General features: G+C 45.7%; 1 protein-coding gene across 2 annotated transcripts in view; it reads right to left on the bottom strand.

Annotated features, from left to right (window-relative positions):
• Window positions 1-17,838, bottom strand: part of VPS53 (VPS53 subunit of GARP complex) — a 127,389-nt gene that overhangs the window by 18,605 nt on the left and 90,946 nt on the right. For both annotated transcript variants that reach the window (XM_068530769.1, XM_068530770.1), the window contains 2 exons: window positions 17,136-17,214; window positions 3,671-3,819 (listed from right to left, as the gene is read on the bottom strand). In XM_068530769.1, coding sequence (XP_068386870.1) covers window positions 3,671-3,819; window positions 17,136-17,214 — 228 coding nt within the window. The remainder of the gene's footprint in view (window positions 1-3,670; window positions 3,820-17,135; window positions 17,215-17,838) is intronic.

Genomic DNA, 17,838 nt, shown 5'->3' with positions numbered 1-17,838 from the left:
GATTTAACATCTAGAGCTGCCATTTTACCACCGTTCTAAGGATGAAGCCAGGCCCAAGGAGAGCAGGGTAAGTAAAGAACCTGGGTCCTTAATGACATTGCTGAACCACTGAGGCAATCAGCTTTGGATCTGTCCTATCTCTGGACTTTGGTTATATGAAATAAAAAAATTCACCTCTGTTTAAGTCAGTCTGAGTCAGGGCTTCTATGACTAGTAGCTGAAAACATCCTAATAGATAATGATAGTCGAATATACGTGAGGTAGTTATGCGATCTTAAATGCAAAAAAACAGGAAATAAATGCTAAGGGAGTAACTGTCAGATCAGGGAACAAAATACATGATCTCTAAAAAATTTACTGGGGACTGAAGGGCAACCTGGGCCAGGTAGATGGATGATGCTGGTGTGGGGAAAGGGAGAATATGATTTTAATAGGTCAGGAGGGCTTTTTAGAAAAAAAAACTGCAGAGGCCTGTGTAGGGAAGGCTGAGTTGTACTGGTGCAGAACAGAAGATGTGGGAACCAGAAATGCCTATAATCAGGCCAGATTGAGAGTGAACGGACCAGGAGAAGAACACAGGGCCCACGACGAAGGGAGGACCATGGCAATAAAGGACCTGGATGTCGAGGTAAAGCCTGGCCAGCCTCTCCCTCTCCTCACTCTTCAAACGCTGCTCTCAGGCTTGTGCTCGCCATACTCTTTGCTCTCGCCACATTTTTTCCGGAATGCTGGTGCCCACTCTGATATCCAGTGGCCTATTGGACATCCCACTGGCATGGCACCAGTACCCCGACCCCAGCATATCCAAGACTCAGCCCCACCCCAAAACCAGGCTCAGGGGACTGGATCTCCTCTGCCCAGTCATCCAAGTCAGAAACCGCACCCTTGCCCTCAACCCCAATATCCAATCAGTTCCCAGCTCTTCCCTGAATGCCCACACCCACCCCTCCTGACCATCCCCCTGCTGCTGCCCTTCTCTTTCTCACTAGAGCTTTTGCAGTTGTTTCCTAACTGGTCTCCTAGCCTTTGGCCTTATCATTTCTAATCCATCAGCTGTCAAAGAAATTTATCAATATTTCAGATGCAAATATGATCAAGACGCTCCCCTGATTACTATTCTTGCAATGGCTGCAGACAGGCCTTCCTTCACTGTCTTGACTCTCTCTCCCCAGCCCCATCTTGCTAAGCCCTGGCACCCTGTGCTTCAAGCGGGTTGGGCCACTTGCAGACCCTGTTGACTCTGCAGAGGCTATTTGCTGCCTCTGTGCACTTGCTCCCACTGCTCCCTCTGCCTGGAATGCCCCTCCCCACGGCCTTGCAGGTCAGTGCACACACGTCTCCCGGACTCTGCTCGAGGACAGCTTTCCTACGAAGCCTTTCCTCAGTCACCTCCACCATACTCTGCAGAGTTCACAGACCTCTAGCCTCATATGTAACCTGCTCTGTTACACTTATTTGCTTACACGTCTACTTCCCTCCACTTGACCGTAAGGCAGATGAAGATAGGGACCACGTCTACCAAGCCAAAGCACTTAACTCTGCCTCTGGAACACAGCAGGTGCTCAACTGACTGCACGTTGAATAAATAATAAAAAATAATGGTAACAGCTAACACTTTTTAAATGTCAGCATGGTACCAGCACTTTACCAGGACGTTTTCAAGACTTCTGATTTTATCCCTCCAACCACTCCAGTAAGAGATCTATCATCTCCATGACTGAATGGAGGAGAATCAGCTGAGTGGATGAGGGAAGTCACTTATGGTTCAAACAGTCGTTTCAATCAGCGGGGTGATCCTGATGTCTAAACAGCAGAGACTGTGGTTGCTTCAGAGACCCAGTGGAGGCAAAAGGAAACATCTAAGGCTTTGCATTAGTGAGATGAGAAGGGAAGTTAAAAGGAAAGAAATGTCAGCTCCAGATATCAGATCTACGGGAATGCCTGCCGATTGATCAGGAGGGAGTGAGAACAAGGGCCTCTGTGGAAGGGATCCTTCAGGCTCTAAACCAGAGCCAAGTAGTGTGAGACTGCATTACGACTAATGGCAATGACGTACACAGTTTATAACCTATATTACTTCACACTAGAGTAGGCTTTGATTGTGCCCTTGAACTGGCTCTGTGTGCTAGACTATAGGGGGTGGGGTGGGGAAAATGTAGGGACCAGGGACATGTCTTTGTGGGAAGAGTTCCAGCAATGTGATGGGTAACTGCCAGAGGCTCCTCCAGGCCGTCGCAGTGGTGGCAGTTACTGCTCTTGGCTGGAGAAGGGTTTTCTCACAGCCCCCCATCTGAGGGTTCTGGTCTTCAGCTGGGATTTTATAATGATGAGAGGGTACCGTGGATTAGATGAGAAAACCACTTTCTAAATCACAGGTTAAACTTCTCCAGATGTGAGAGGTGGGCATCCTCTTCCCAGCTCACCCAATATGGGCTTAGTAATGAAAGCAAAGGGCTCTCAGAGAATGTGAGGCGGATGCCGGGACCAGGTAAGTAAGTGGACCCCTGACTCACTTTAACTTTAGCGCCATCAGACCCCTGTGCATCGCACTGGAGATTCTTGGCCACGGTCAATTTTTATAGAGACGCTGTTTCTACCCGGGGTTACGGGGAGTGTCACAGTGTGATTTATCAGCAATGCTTTTAACACGCGCTAAGGAGCACCCAGAGAGTGGAGGGAATGTCAGCTCCTGGTCCACCTGCCGCCCCGCACATGTTAATGCCTCCCGCGAGAGTCCACTCGAGCCTTTCCTGACAAACTGGGAACTGAAGCTTACGCCACAAGCCACTCCATAACTGTTGCTCCTTAGGGATTCGTTTGTGAGGGAAAGCCTTAATTGAATACAAATTGGGAGAGATCTGGGGAAGACAGAAACTTGGAGCCCTCAATCACCCTTTGGGACTTGGATGAGAACAACCTAAATTCAGTAGCTGGGACTGGGCCAATCTTCCTGAGGCCCTTGCCTGCGAAGTCTGCCAAAATGCTTGTCTGATACTTGGTCAGAGGAGGCACTGACCCTCCGCGGTGTTCGGTCTCCAGAGAAACAGTGCTATAGCCAGATGCTGACTGGCAAGGGACCAAACTATTTCCCCTCTTTAAAACAAGCCAGAAATGGCCACACAGGAGGACGTGGCAGGAAGACACGCAGCGCAGTGTTCACTCCACCTACTTGGCAATGGACTGGCTCCCTGACTTGCTCTTCCCGATTTCTAGTACCTTCCCTGGGCTCACGCATGTCCACAAGCGGATATATTCCAGCAGCCACAGTAACAAGTGCTACGAGGAAGGAGGAAGACAAGGCTCAAAAGAAACAACTCATGGTTCCTACCCTTAAAAAGCTTATCATCTAGTTGGAGAGACAAAATACATACATGAAATGTTGAAAAATAATTTTAATTATCCAAACCTGGGGGGAGGCAGGGGTGCCATTATGTCCACATAATTCAAATAACAGGAGCTCCCCACTCACTTCTGTCTGTCTTGAGGGGCTGGATGACCGTATGCCTGCTACTGTTATTTATGACTTTAAGCACCAAATTTGGTTTGATTATTACGCTTCTCTGGGGTACAAAAAAATTAGTTGGACGGCGGGGACACCTGGGTTGGGCGCATGCTGGCGGTCGGCATGGCACTCAGAACAACCCCGTGATGAGGACGTGCCGGGACTTACTTTGCAAATTTAATGCAGAACTGCGTGAAGTATTTCCGCGTGGAAGCCAGGTTGTCACGGATGATGGGGACGTTCTGTTTAATGTGAAGAATGACAGAGGTGACGTAGGGGCTCTGGTCACCAACATGCTCCACATTCTGCCACTGCATCTGAAAATGGAGACAGGGCAGGACAAGCCTTTAGATCCTGTGCTGAAGGAGAGCCTTACCTGTTAGCAAGGAAGGGGCAGGGGTGGTGGAAATGAGCCCGTGACTTGCTGTCACAGAGGCCGATTTGTCTTGGGGGGTTTGTCTCTCCCTGTCTATAGGAGCTAATCATGAATAGAAACAAGTAAGCCCACCTTTTCCCTGACAGTGAAATGTGCATCAGGTACCTTTTCCTACCCTGTCCCTCTCAGGCTTGAAGCAGGCTTCCCTCCTCACCTAAGTGCCATCTTCTTTCTAAAGGAACCCTCACCAGGCAGAGGAACTGGATCGTATTCTTCTACGAGCTCCTCCACCTGAAAGGGGCTGTGGGTGGACAGGGGAGAGACGTCTACTTCTGACCAGGCTGGCAGCTTGGGAAACCCGAGAGGTGGCTGGGCCACATGAAAGGAAACCTGGAGTGCCCTTCTCTCAGGTACACGGGGAGGAGTTGGGGATTTTTTTTTTTTAATTTATGGCTGTGTTGGGTCTTCGTTTCTGTGCGAGGGCTTTCTCCAATTGTGGCGAGCAGGGGCCACTCTTCATCGCGGTGCGCGGGCCTCTCACTATCGCGGCCTCTCTTGTTGCGGAGCACAGGCTCCAGACGCGCAGGCTCAGCAGTTGTGGCACACGGGCCCAGTCGCTCCGCGGCATGTGGGATCTTCCCAGACCAGGGCTCGAACCCGTGTCCCCTGCATTAGCAGACAGATTCTCAACCACTGCGCCACCAGGGAAGCCCCCCCTTTTTTTTTTTTTTTTTTTTTTTGCCGTACCCTGCAGCATGTGGGACCTTAGTTCCTCGACCAGGGATTGAACCCGCACCCCCTGCATTGGAAGGCTGAGTCTTAACCACTGGACCGCTGGGGAAGTCCCGAATTGGATATTTTTTTTTTTTTTTTTTTAAAAAGTAAACTAGAAACGATATGACGTGTGAGACTTGCTTCAAAATAATCTAGTGCTGGGAGGAGCAGATGAAACAAGATTAGTGAAGCTGGGTGGTGGGTACATGAGGTGCATTATACTGTTTTCTCTATTTTTTTTGAAGTGTAGTTGCTGTACAATGTTACGCAAGTTACAGGTGTACAATATAGCAATTCACAACTTCTAAAAGTTGACGTGTAGTTGATTTACAATGTTGTGTTGGTTTCTGAGCGATTCACAGGTTTGAAAGGTGGTGCTCTTTATAGTTCTTATAAAATATTGGCTATATCCCCTGTGCTGTACATTGTATCCTTGTAGCTTATTTTCTCTGCTTTCTGGTAGCTTATTTCTTCTACTTTTCTGTTTTCTCTACTTTTGTATATAATTGAAAATTTCCATAATCAAACATTAGACCCTTACTCCCAGAGCCTTCGGGGTTATGTGGGATTTCAATCAAGGGGAAGGAAAGAGGATCTCTGGCAAACACGAGGGGCAGGTCAGAGGTTAAGACAGTGCCACGGGGAACGGGGCAGGGACTGTGTGGATGGCAGGTGCGGGGGAGACGGGGATCACTGAGAAGCCCTGTGTGGCCCCTGACCAGGCCATGAACAAAAACGAGAGACCTGCTGGGCTTAAGTTCTCACAACCTGAGGAGAACTAGGGGAAATGCCCTGAAAACATGTACAGTAAAATGGAGAAAGAAGCAGTGGTGTGATACTGCCTCCGCCTCGGATACACACGGGAGAAGGGAGGTCTTACCGGCTCCCAGCCTGCCCCGCGCTGGGGCTCTGCTGAGTCAGCCTCTCAGAACGGAGCCGGGCTGTCTGGCAAAAAGACCCTAAGCCGGACACAAACCATGCAACACGTTCATAGAACGAGGGCAGTAGTTCTGAGGCCTCGATGTCTCTGGCAAGAAAATACTATTTTTACAGAGCTCTTGGGGAAAGGAAAAATTCAATCCTGAGAGAACTTGTTTAAAAGAATCATATTGTACATGGATGACCCCCCAGCTCCTGGGAAGCTCAAATGACTCTGTGTTTTACCCTAATGCTTCTTCAAGTCAGCAGATATTTATATCCTGAAAGCTTTCAGTCTGTGCAAGCACAGAACCATGGCAAAGCAGGAAGGCACCTCCGTCTTCATTTTACAGATAAGAAAACCAAGGCCCAGGCACATGAAGTCTTACGCAAGCTTTCATAGTGAGGCTCCAGAAAGAAAAGGGTCTCTAATGCTCTTATTGGGAAAAAAATAAAAATGAAGAATGGAGAGATGGTAGAAAAGTCTAATATGAACTGACTTTATATTCTAATTCTTTGGCTATGTGTAATGTTTTCCTCTTTTTCTTCTGTTTTATTCAAGAGGCTTCTTTTCCCATCTGATTTTAGAGATGTGACCCATCCAAACAAGGAACATCCTAGGGGGTTTTAAATGAGCGCACAGGGTTGAGGCCAGAATTGGCAGGTGCCGTTGGCACCTACGCTTCATCTTCTGCTCCCAGCTCGGCAGCGGCTCCGGAGCAGCAGGCCCCGGGACGGCACAGTCAACTGGGTCGAGAGCGGGACGCACCACCCCTCCACCCGATGCAAAGCTCGGCCACAGTAATGACCACTGTTTTCCAAGTCGGCAGCGGTTTATGTTTCAACAGCTCAAAAAGTTCGTAAACAGTTATCTACGCACGACGGTTCTCCACGGACAGAAGATGACCACAGAGGGAGGTGGTGGCATGTCCTGTCATCGGTTACAAAGCAGCTCAGGGGCAAGACGGAGTGTGCGGCGTGAGAGTTCAAGTTCCCGCTGGAGAGCTATCTCCTCTTGATCACCACTGGCCACGTCAATACGTGCCCACGTTGGGAATCGGTGTGAAAAGATTGGATTTGCCTTAATACTTAAGCCAGTTAGGACTCCACCGGTCAAGTTAAAGGAAGTATTGGCAAAAGTCAAGTAGATTCGCAAGTTTAAATTTAAGTCAGCTTTATGAAGTAAGAAAAGAATTTAAAGTACTGGAAAACAATGACAGTTGACATTGCTTGGACTATTTTCTAAAAAATGAACAAAATACAGTCAGCGGTGATGCTGTCCAGCCACTGCCTAGGATGGATGCTTTGCCGTCGCCCATCCCAGTGACTTCGGGTTTGGGTTGTAACTTGAGTGACCCAATATACCTACATCAGGGCCTACCGTGTGCAGGTCGCTTGGCCCGGCACTTTGCGTACATCATCTCATTACTATTCAGACATGATCTTACTCACAGCGGTCTTATTGACGAGGAGACTCAAAAAGCTCAAAGAGGAGAGGTCACCTGCCCAAAGTCACACAGCTAGTCAACAGCAGAGTGGAGGCAGCCCAGGCCCATCTAAAGCCCAAGCACTATACGAGGCCACTTCCTAGACACTTGTTAAAAAACGATTTAAAACAAAGAAAACAAAGAAAAAGAAAAAAGCACTCAACTGGCCCTAGCTCAAGGGGAGCCTGGTTTCTCACGGAGCAGCTAATGAAATACACGGTGATCAAGCAAAGTTCTCTTTCAAAAAGGGACACAAACGGTAGCTTGCACTGGAAGAACAAACATCCTGTAAAGCCATCAGTCGAAATAAGACTCCAACTTTTTCAGATGAACTTTGCATCTGACCTTTAAAATTTACCCCTCCATACTTCAACTTCTTCCTTCTGCACTTTTTGTTTAGAAGGTGGGGTGGGGTTGAATACCGCTGGTGCTATGTAAACAAGAAAAACAGTTTGCAAAAGAAGCGGTAACTAAGATGTAGGGGTGACAGAAACAGCAAGCAAGGAAAGGATCAAGATGACAATGCCAGAGCCTGTGGGATCCCGCACTTGGCCTCAGGGAGAGGCTGTGAGGCCCGGGGCGTCGCCAGCGCCCGTGGTTTCTGCCACCTGGGGAGGAGTGTGTGGCCGCACCTCACAAGGAGGGCCGGGTAGATGCTCACGCTTCCTGGCGAGAACCCACAGGAGCGGAGAATTCCGACCGTCCACTGATCAGAGGACAGGGCTCCACACTATGGAACTCACTTACCATGGAACTTGTGTTTCTGCATGGCTATGTAAAACTTACAAAGGGGTCTCCTAAGAAACTGATTTTCCTTAAGTGAGAATTCAAATTCCCAAGTACTCCTCTTGACCACGGGACTAGAGCTGTACAGAGCACGGACTCAGACATGTGGCGTCTGGGAACGCTGCAGGTCATCAGAGTCTTGTGCTACAGTTTAGGCTCCTGGGCCACTGGCCCCAGGCAGGCACACATGCACACGCACACACTCTCATGTCTGTCGGGGCTACTTGTACTCGTAGGACAAGCGTGTGCTATGTTTCTAGGCACCTTCCCCATGTGCAGCACTGAACCAAGTACTGTGGGCGGAATAAAAAAGAGGAGGGAACATCTATCGAGCACCTACTGTGCACCAAGCACCATGACTGGCATTTTCCTGTGAACCTACTGCTTATGATTATGCAGCGAAGAAGGTATTCTTACTCCTGCTTTACAGATGATAAGACAGGCTTGGGGACAATAAGGGACTGGTCTAATGAAGCATAACTGGTAAGTCCGAATGGTTGAGATCTAGCTATTGGTCTGACTAACTCCAAAGTCCATGTTCTTTCCGCTTTACCATGTTGCTTTCCAAAAGGAGTGTTACCACCTGAAATGAACTTGAAATTCGCTGAGGGATCTGGGGGGCAAGCAAAATCTATGTACAGAATGAGCTTGTCCGCAGTAGATGATGTAGTGGTGGTGATGGTGGTGCAGAGGGGGAGGAAAGGATGACTCTCCTCACCTCTTTGCTCAGGGATACACGTTCCTTAACTCCAGGAGGAAAACCGAGAAGACCCAGGATAGAAAGTGGAGCAAAAAAGGCTCTAAGAAGATATGTAGATATAGGGACTTCCCTGGTGGTGCAGTGGGTAAGACTGCACGCTCCCAATGCAGGGGGCCCGGGTTTGATCCCTGACAGGGGAACTAGACCCCGCATGCATGCCGCAACTAAGAGTTTGCATGCCGCAACAAAGATCCCACGTGCCACAACTAAGACCCGGAGCAGCCAAAATAACAAAATAAATAAATATTAAAAGAAGATAATATAGGCGTAGATTTTTTTTTCCCATTCACTGCTGGGCCAATGGGAAGGTGAATTTGTATAACCTTTCTTTTTTTTTAAAAATAAATTTATTTATTTTTATTATTTTATTTTTGGCTGCATTAGGTCTTCCTTGCTGCACGCGGGCTTTCTCTGGTTGCAGCAAGGGGTGGGGGCTACTCTTCGTTGCGGTGCAGGGGCTTCTCATTGCGGTGGCTTCTCTTTGTTTCGGAGCACGGGCTGTAGGCACACAGGCTTCAGTAGCTGTGGCACGCGGGCTCAGTAGTTGTGGCTCACGGGCTCTAGAGCGCAGGCACAGTAGTTGCGGTGCATGGGCTTAGTTGCTCCGCGGCAGGGGGGATCTTCCCAGACCAGGGCTCGAACCCGTGTCCCCTGCACTGGCAGACGGATTCTTAACCGCTGCGCCACCAGGGAAGTCCCTGTATAACCTTTCTTAAAGGCAATTTAAAAATATCTATCAAAAAATCTTAGCATTTTACATAGCTTTAGATCTCTGCAATTTCCTTTACGGCAGTTTATCTGAAGTTAATAATTACGAAGGCTCAGAAAACATACACACACACGAACTTTTCCACTGTCATACTGTTTATAAATGTGAAAAACTGGAAATAGCCTAAAAATCCATCAAAAGTGAAATGATCACATACATTTCAAGGGCAACAGATGATAGTACTTAGGATGAAGGAATCTGGAGTCACCAGTCATGAGTTCTAATACTGTCTGTGCAACTTGCTAAGTGAGTGACTTGGGCAAGTGACCAAACTCTCCGAGCCTCAGTTTTCTGACCCATAAAATTGGGATGATGATAATGTGTATAATCTATACAGTTATTGAAAGACAGCACAGCGAATGCTCGTAACATAGTACCTGGCATGTATTAATTCCATGGTAAGTGTTAACTACTGTTACGATTTTAACAGTAAATACTCTGTACTATGCAATACTATGCAATCACTAAAAGTATTATAGCTCTAGATCAAATGACACAGAAAACTATTAAAACCTGCTAAATGAGAAAAACAGGTTACATAGTAGCTAAAGTATAAACTTATTTCATTTAAAAATATATGCATAAAAAGAAAGACTGAAATATGTCTATTAATCAGAATTATGGGTGATTTAAATTTTCTTCCTTTTAAAAATCTGTAATTTTCTGTAATGAAGGTAATTTGTTTTGGTCATAATGAAAAAAAAAATCTCTTTTACGAAGAAAGAAAGATGTGCTTTGATTATAGGTGGTACATGAAATTGAGGATTTCTTAACCATGGAGCTCTGTGAGCCTCCTGAAACAGATCTACATTTTAATGACAGAGGGAAATGAGAACATATTTGAGGACTGACTGTTCTACCTATTTTGAAATGTCTTTGGGGGATAGTAAGGCGGCCTCCTAAATTAGTACATGTTCATGATCTTGAAACCTAATAGAAATTACATGCCAGGCTGTAAGGAAATTTAATTTGTTCAGTTTCTTCTTTCTGGTTTTTTTTTTTTTTTTTCTTAAAACTACCATTAATGGGCAAAAAGCTAAGTTTGTTTGATTTTGGACAGACTTAGATTCTTTAAATCTAGTGATGTGAGTAGCCCTAGGAAAAAGGACAGAGTGAGGAGAGGACCACAGGACCTTTTAAGGAAGCCGCAGTTTTTTTTTTAAATCCTACTTGTTAAAAAAAAAATCCTACGTAAGGCCATAAGCAGACATACTAATTCCTAAGAATTCACAGAATTTACATTTAAAAGACAGAACTCTTCACATTTCCACCAAAGCACTCCAAACAACTTCCTTTTCAAGAATCAGGAGACTTGGATTTATTTTTGGCTTCACTGTTATAAAGCTATATGGCTTTTTTTATGAAAAAGAAAACCAAGCAACACACACCCCAGAATGACAATTCATTAGTTTTAGGGAGAAACGTGCAGAGCAGACTGCACTACTTGGGTTGGCTGCTCCACCCGATTTCTCCCCTGTAGGAAAGTCATAGTGTCAGACTGAGAAATGCTGAAGACCAATATCTAACAGGACGCTTGTAAATGCTTGAAGAGCTCATAGTCAAAGTAAGCATGAATGCACACTCGTGTGAACCCAGCAGTACCGGGCACACACTGTCATCATTTCCCCACTTTTAGGCAAGTTACTTAAGCTCATTTTTGCCTCAGTTTCCACGTGTGCCAAAAACACTAACTCTTACTCTGTAAGTGCGGTGTGGTACAATCCTGCACAAAGGGGAGACCTGAGCCCTGGCTCTGCCACATGTTATCTAAGAGATCTGACAAGCGACCTAACTTCTCTGAGTTTCGGTTCCCTTATCTGTGAAAGAGGGAAGGAACTAACACAGGTACCTTACAAATTTGTCAGAATTAAATGAGATAATGCCTTTGGGTGCTGATTCCTGGTAAGCGCTCCGTAGATAACAACTTACTATCATCTCACAGAGCTCATCTAAGAGAATAATGCAATATGGGAGGGGAAAGTGGTCTGAAAGGTAATTTTGACATGACTCATCATCAACACTACTGTAATCTCCAGGTTACAGTTTCAGAGAAACCACTAAACTCTCCTCATATTTCACTTCCTCCATGTGGGCCTGGCCTGTTTAAAGACATTCCTGTGGATTTTCTACCAAACTTTGCCCCTCTGTGTTCTCCTCTCCTTTTCCAGCAGCAGGGCTCTTGCCCACAGCTGGGAAGCTAATAGCTAGATGTGGGCATTTCCTATTTCTGACTTTTCTTCAATCAGCTCCAGGATGCTACTTGTTGAAGAAAGAAGCCCTGCTATTAAGTACCATCCAGGAGCATCACATCATCCTCAACAGCACTTGGATGCGCCTGGAGGCTTCCGGGAGTCTACAATCCTGCCGTTTCCAATAAAGATGCCCAAGTTTCCTAACCTGTGTCTACCAGCTCTACCCAGCTAAATCTGTTCAGGAGAGTTACTACCTATGTCTCACTTTGTCACCATTCTTTGGTCAAATGGGTGTCTACAAACTTTTGTTCTTCCTGTCTTTTTTACTTTCAAAGTCATTCACGGAGTACTACAGTTAAACAAGAACTGTGCTGTGCTGTGGAGGTCAAAAAATGAGTAAGACACAGCCCGTGAGTTGTTCAAAGCTTAACGGGGGTGGGACACAGATATAAAAATAATTGTACAACAAAGTAGAGAGTTAGTATAGGTGCCGTGGTGTCTTGAGGGAGAAAAACACTCTGGATGAGACAAAAAATGGTGACATTGCAAAAGACTCAAAATAGCCAAAACAATCTTGAAAAAGAACAAAATTGGAAGACTCATACTTTCTGATTTTAAAGCTTACTACAAATCTATAATAATCAGAACAGTGTGGTACTGGCATGAGGAAAGACATACAGATCAATGGAATAGAATTGAGAGTCCAGAAGTAAACCCATGTACTTATGGTCAACCGATTTTTGACAAGAGTCTCAAGACCACCCAATGGGTAAAGAATAAATAGTCTTTTCAACAAATGGTACCGGGACAGTTGGACATCTACATGCAAAGGAATGAAACTGAATCCTTACTTCACACCATATACAAAAATTAACTCAAAATGGATTGAAGGCCTAAATGTAAGAGCTAAAACTATAAAATACTTAGAAGAAAATATAGGTGTAAATCTTCATAATTTTGGATTAGGTAATGGTATCATAGGTGTAACACCAAAAGCACAAGCACCAAAAGAAAAAATACAAAAATTGAACTTCATCAAAATTTAAAACTTTAGTGCTTCAATGCACATGATCAAGAAAGTAAAAAGACAACACATGGAAAAGGAGAAAATATCTGCAATTCATGTATCTGACAAGGGGTCTAGTATCCAGACTATAAAAAGAACTTTCACAACTCAACAACAGAAAGACAATCCAATTTTAAAATGGGCAAAGGAGTTGAACTGACATTTTTTCGAAGAAGATATACAGCTGCCCAGTAAGCACATGAGGAGCTGCTCAACGTGTCAGTCATCAGGGAAATGCAAATACAAGTTGAAACCGCAATGAGATGCCACTTCTCACCCACTAGAATGGCTATAATTTTTTTTTTTAAGTGTTGATGAGTGTTGATATAGAAAAATGAGAACCTTCACTCGTTGCTGGTAGGAATGTAAAACGGTGCAGCTGCTGTGGAAAACAGTTTGGCAGTTCCTCAAACGTCACACGTAGAGCTACCAGATGACCCAGCAGTTCTACTCCTAGGTATGTATACAAGAGAACTGAAAACATATTCACACAGAAACATGTACATGAATATTCATAGCATCATTCATAATAGTTAAAAAGTGGACTCAATCCAAATGTCCATTGACTGATCAGTGAATAATCCAAATGTGGTTTAACCATATACAAGGGAGTATTATTCAGCCATAGAAAGGAGTGAAGTACTGATACATGCTACCCCATAGATGAACATTGAAAACATTAGGCTAAGTGAAGAAATCCAGTCACAAAAGGCCACATACTGTTTGATTCTATTTATGTGAAATGTCCATAATAGGCAAATCCCTAGAGACAGAAAGTAGATTAGTGACTGTCAGGGAAATGGGGAGTGACTGCTAATGAGTATGGGGTTTCTTTTTCGTGTGATGAAGATGTCCTGGAATTAGATAGTGGTAGTGGTTCCACTGAATTATACATTTTAAAAGGATGAATTTTGTGGTATGTGAGTTATACCTCAATTTTCTAAAAGGAGGCAGACATTTGAACTGGATTTTAAAGTGTGAGATAACGGGGCAGACAAGGGTGGAAAGAGAATTCTAGGCAGAAAGAACAGAATGAGAAAAGGTGTGGAAGCCACAAAAAAAGTAATGCATTCAGAGAAAGAAAAGTGGCTCGGAGGCTGGAGTATAGTTATACACACAGGAGTGGCAGAACCAACAAGGTAGTGAAGGGACAAATCATGAAAGCCCAGTATGCTAACCAAGGAGATCATGGGGTGCCTTCAATGAGAAGGAGGTCTCCTCGCAGGAGGATGACGTAACTCAGTTGCTTGGCTCAATCCATCTTGCCAAAGAAGCCTCCTTCCCTCAACTCACAATCATCTAACGACACCACTCCACTTTGGCGAGCCCAATGCTCATTTTCTCACCGTTCATAAAATACATTTATTTACAGCACCAATTATTCTAAGTTTTTGCCCCACCAGAATATAAACTCCTTAAGGGCAGCCCTGTTTCCAGTCTTGACTGTGCAGGTGCAAGCACATACAGAGTTCTCTGTGGAATTCCAAAGATGTGTAAGGAGATTGGCAATTCTGACAAAGTTCTGAGTTTTCCTAACTTTATAAACCTTTGTTCATATTGTCACTCAGTTCAGAATGCCCTCCTAATCACAAATTTGTTCAAAACTTTGCCATCCTTGGTGGTCTATTTCAAATGCTACTTCCTTAAAAGAAGGCTTTCTTTGCTTCCCCACCTGGATGCGAACTCTCCTCCTTTTTTTTTTTGTTTGTTTGTTTTGTTTTGTTTTGGCCACGCTGCACGTGCGTGCGGGCACAACATGTGGGATCTTAGTTCCCCAACCAGGGATCGAACCCCGCAGTGGAAGCTCGGAGTACTAACCACCGGACCGCCAGGGAAGTCCTGAACTCTCCTCCTTTGAGAAGGGTGTATTTTGTACTTCTGGTACTGATTTCCTCATACCTTAACCCCCCCCTCATCTCACACATCTCTTACCCCACACTTTCTGGAATCTAAGCACCTTGGAATAAGGTCCACGTCTTTCCCAGCCTTGGGACTCCCAGCACTGTGCTGGGTAGAGTCTGAAATGAACTGTTCAACTAGCAGCAAAAATGATGGAATCTCAGACAGGAATAAGCATTATCACAAAACAAAAGTTTTTAAAAATCCTAGAAGAAACTACACAGAACAGAAGGCAGGCATAAATAACAGAGGGTATTTGTTGAATCGGTTTGTGACCACTTGGCTTGTTTATATCTGGTCATTTTCATCACATGGATTTCATTTTGCTAGAACTCCAGAAGACTCAGACAAAGAGTAACGGCCTCCCAGCTGCTGCCTTCCCACGTCTGTGGTTTTCCTATGATGTAAACAAAAGATTCTGGAGGTATGGTCTCTGTTAGTGTTTGCTGGTGGGTCTGGTGGAGAGATGGGTGGTGGGGGCAGTGTGAGGGAAATCCACCTAATGAACTGACAGTTCATATAAGCAACACCTGGAGTGTTAAACCCCCTACAACTGTTATTTTACTGAAAAAAAAATCCACTCTTCCTTTGGTAAATGTAAAAATTCTTTTGCCAGCTGCATTCCAATCTAAAGTGTGTGGCAGTGCAGGAGAGATGGCAGCTGGAACAGATCATGTTCAGGATGTAGGGAGCGTTCCCCAGCAGCGAGGGGATAATCAGAGCCCAGAAAACGAATCTTCAGAGTCACGTTCCTTTCAGAAAATGAGTGAGCCTCCGTTTGCCTGCTTGGAGTGTTCTGCTTGTAAACACTCGGATGCTGGAAACACACATCCATATCTGATTGGTGAAAGGAAGGGCCTTTTGAATGGAAACTCTGTGACATCAGCTACTCAGGACTCCCCACTGAGAGTCATAAAACTCCGAAGCTTAAGTTTTGGTCTTAGCCCTATTTTTGTTAAATATTTACAATCTACTACAAAACCAAATTCACAGCAAATGTCTGTTTACACAACCTTGTGGACACGGCCACTCCTCCTGACAAGAGGGTAAGAGGACTAACGTTTATTGGCACCAGGCCAGTCACTCTCCTCGTGCTCTGTCCTCACAATGCTCTGGAAGGCAGATCCCGGTATGTTTCACATACCGATGAGGTAACTTGGGCCCAGAGAGGTTGTTACTTGCTTAACACGCCCAAAGGAAAAATGGGAAGAGTTAAGTCTGTCTGATTCCGAAGCCAGTGTTCTTTCCACCGTACTCTGCTACTGGTCAGTATGCCCCAGAGAAGTTCTTCCTCTAGAATTTGTAAGAATGCTCCAAGAGTCTACAATTCTAGAATAGGCATTGGCAAACTTTTTCTGTAAAGGGCCAGACTGTTTATATCTTAGGCTTTGCGAGTCATCTAGTCTCAGTTGCAATTACTTAACTCTGCCGTTGTAGCACAAAAGCAGCCATAGATAATATATAAATGAATGAGCGTGGCCGTGTTCCAATAAAACTTTATCTGGCAGCGGACCAGATTTGGCTCACTGGCTGTAGTCTGCCGACCCCTGCTCTAGAAGGTTCAAAGAGTGGGCAACTTCGTGTTATTTGGCTTAGAAATCAATGAAGAATTGCCTACCTCCAACTTAATTAATCAACAAGTATGAGTCTTCTCTATTCTACATGGTCCATGAACTTAAGGAATTGATATTCTTTTAGGAAGAAAAGACACAGGCACGTAAAAGCCAAAGAGCAACATGAAGCTGCACGTGGTAAGCGCCAAAGGAGGGGCCTGGGGACTGAGGGCTGACTGACGGGCCACCAAGATATTAGAAAACCAGGGTCTGCAACCTGATCAAATGATCCTGCACCGGCACGAGAGCGCAGAAAGAGTCGGACAAACTTCTCAGTGGGCAGGAATGAAAATGAGTCCGAAGTGACCGCCGTAAGCACAAGTTATTCTGGTGAGGCCACACGAAGGGTTTTTGGCACGTGTCAGATGCTGATCAAAGGCGACCTCACGGACTTCCCTGGTGGAGCAGTGGTTAAGAATCTGCCTGCCAATGCAGGGGACACGGGCTCGAGCCCTGGTCTGGGAAGATCCCACATGCTGCGGAGCAACTAAGCCCGTGCGCTACAACTACTGAGCCTGTGCTCTAGAGCCTGTGAGCCACAACTACGGAGCCCCAGAGCCACAACTACTGAAGCCCGCGCACCTACAGCCCGTGCTCCGCGACAAGAGAAGCCACTGCAATGAGAAGCCCGTGCACCGCAACGAAGAGTAGCCCCCACTCGCCGCAACTAGAGAAAGCCCGCATGCAGCAACGAAGACCCAACGCAGCCAAAACTAACTAAATAAATAAATAAAAACGATTAAAAAAAAAAAATGTAACCTCTCCTTCAGACTTAGGAAACACACCTGCTCCCCGTCTCATTCTCAAAGGACAGGCAATTGACTTCAGGTGCAAGATCAATTGAGTGCTTTAGGAAACTCCTGGAGGGCTCCGTTCTCCTCCCAACCGGTGCTTTAAGCGCTGAAGAGCCTGCAGGAGCTACAGGCAGGGCAGGGAGAAACCACCTGGGGTCACTCTCGGACGTTCAGGAAGAAGCACTTCCTAAAAGCTTACCTTGCTCATGGCTGTCAGGGCGGGGTCACAGGCAGCATCGAGATCCTGAACCAACAGCTGAATGCTGCTGGAGATGACACTGCAAATCAAACACACCACTGTGGGCACAGCTTACAAAAGTGACCTGTGAACGAACGACTGACCGACACAGCCCCTTCCAAATGTTTTAGGCACCTGTGTAAAACTTAGATTCACCATTTCCTCAGAAAAACTTGAGTTTCACTTCAAAAAGGAATGAATGACAAGGAGGAGCGTTTTGGCTCCGCCCTCCTTCTTGCTGTGTGTCCTGGTCTCACTCGGATGTGTTCCTACTCAGTCAGGACACCAGATTCCACGGCTCGTCTCCCCAGTTGCTACACCCAGAATTCCTCTGTGCTACCTCCTCCAAAAGGACCCGTTTGCCCAAAATGTTTAAATCAGATCTTGGGGGGAGGGGGGGAAGTTGAGAGAAAATGACCTAAAAAGAGAATTTGGACTTTTCCTCAGTAAGCGGCTGATGTGAAAGCAGAAGCTTGGCTTTCCCAAATCTCATTTAACCACCAGGACAAAATCCTGCCAGGTAGCACCAAGGCAATAACTGTTTCAAGAAGACTTTACAGGCTGAACTCCTTGGACAGACACTCTTCCACCCCAAATACACTTGCCCTCCCCCGCCCCCCAGTGGCTAAAATCAGGCTGCTCACCCTTTACACCCTTGAAACAC

The sequence above is a fragment of the Eschrichtius robustus genome, chromosome 20, assembly GCF_028021215.1.
Source record: "Eschrichtius robustus isolate mEscRob2 chromosome 20, mEscRob2.pri, whole genome shotgun sequence".
In the NCBI taxonomy this organism is placed as follows: domain Eukaryota; kingdom Metazoa; phylum Chordata; class Mammalia; order Artiodactyla; family Eschrichtiidae; genus Eschrichtius; species Eschrichtius robustus.
This window is presented reverse-complemented; position numbering and strand designations above follow the sequence as displayed.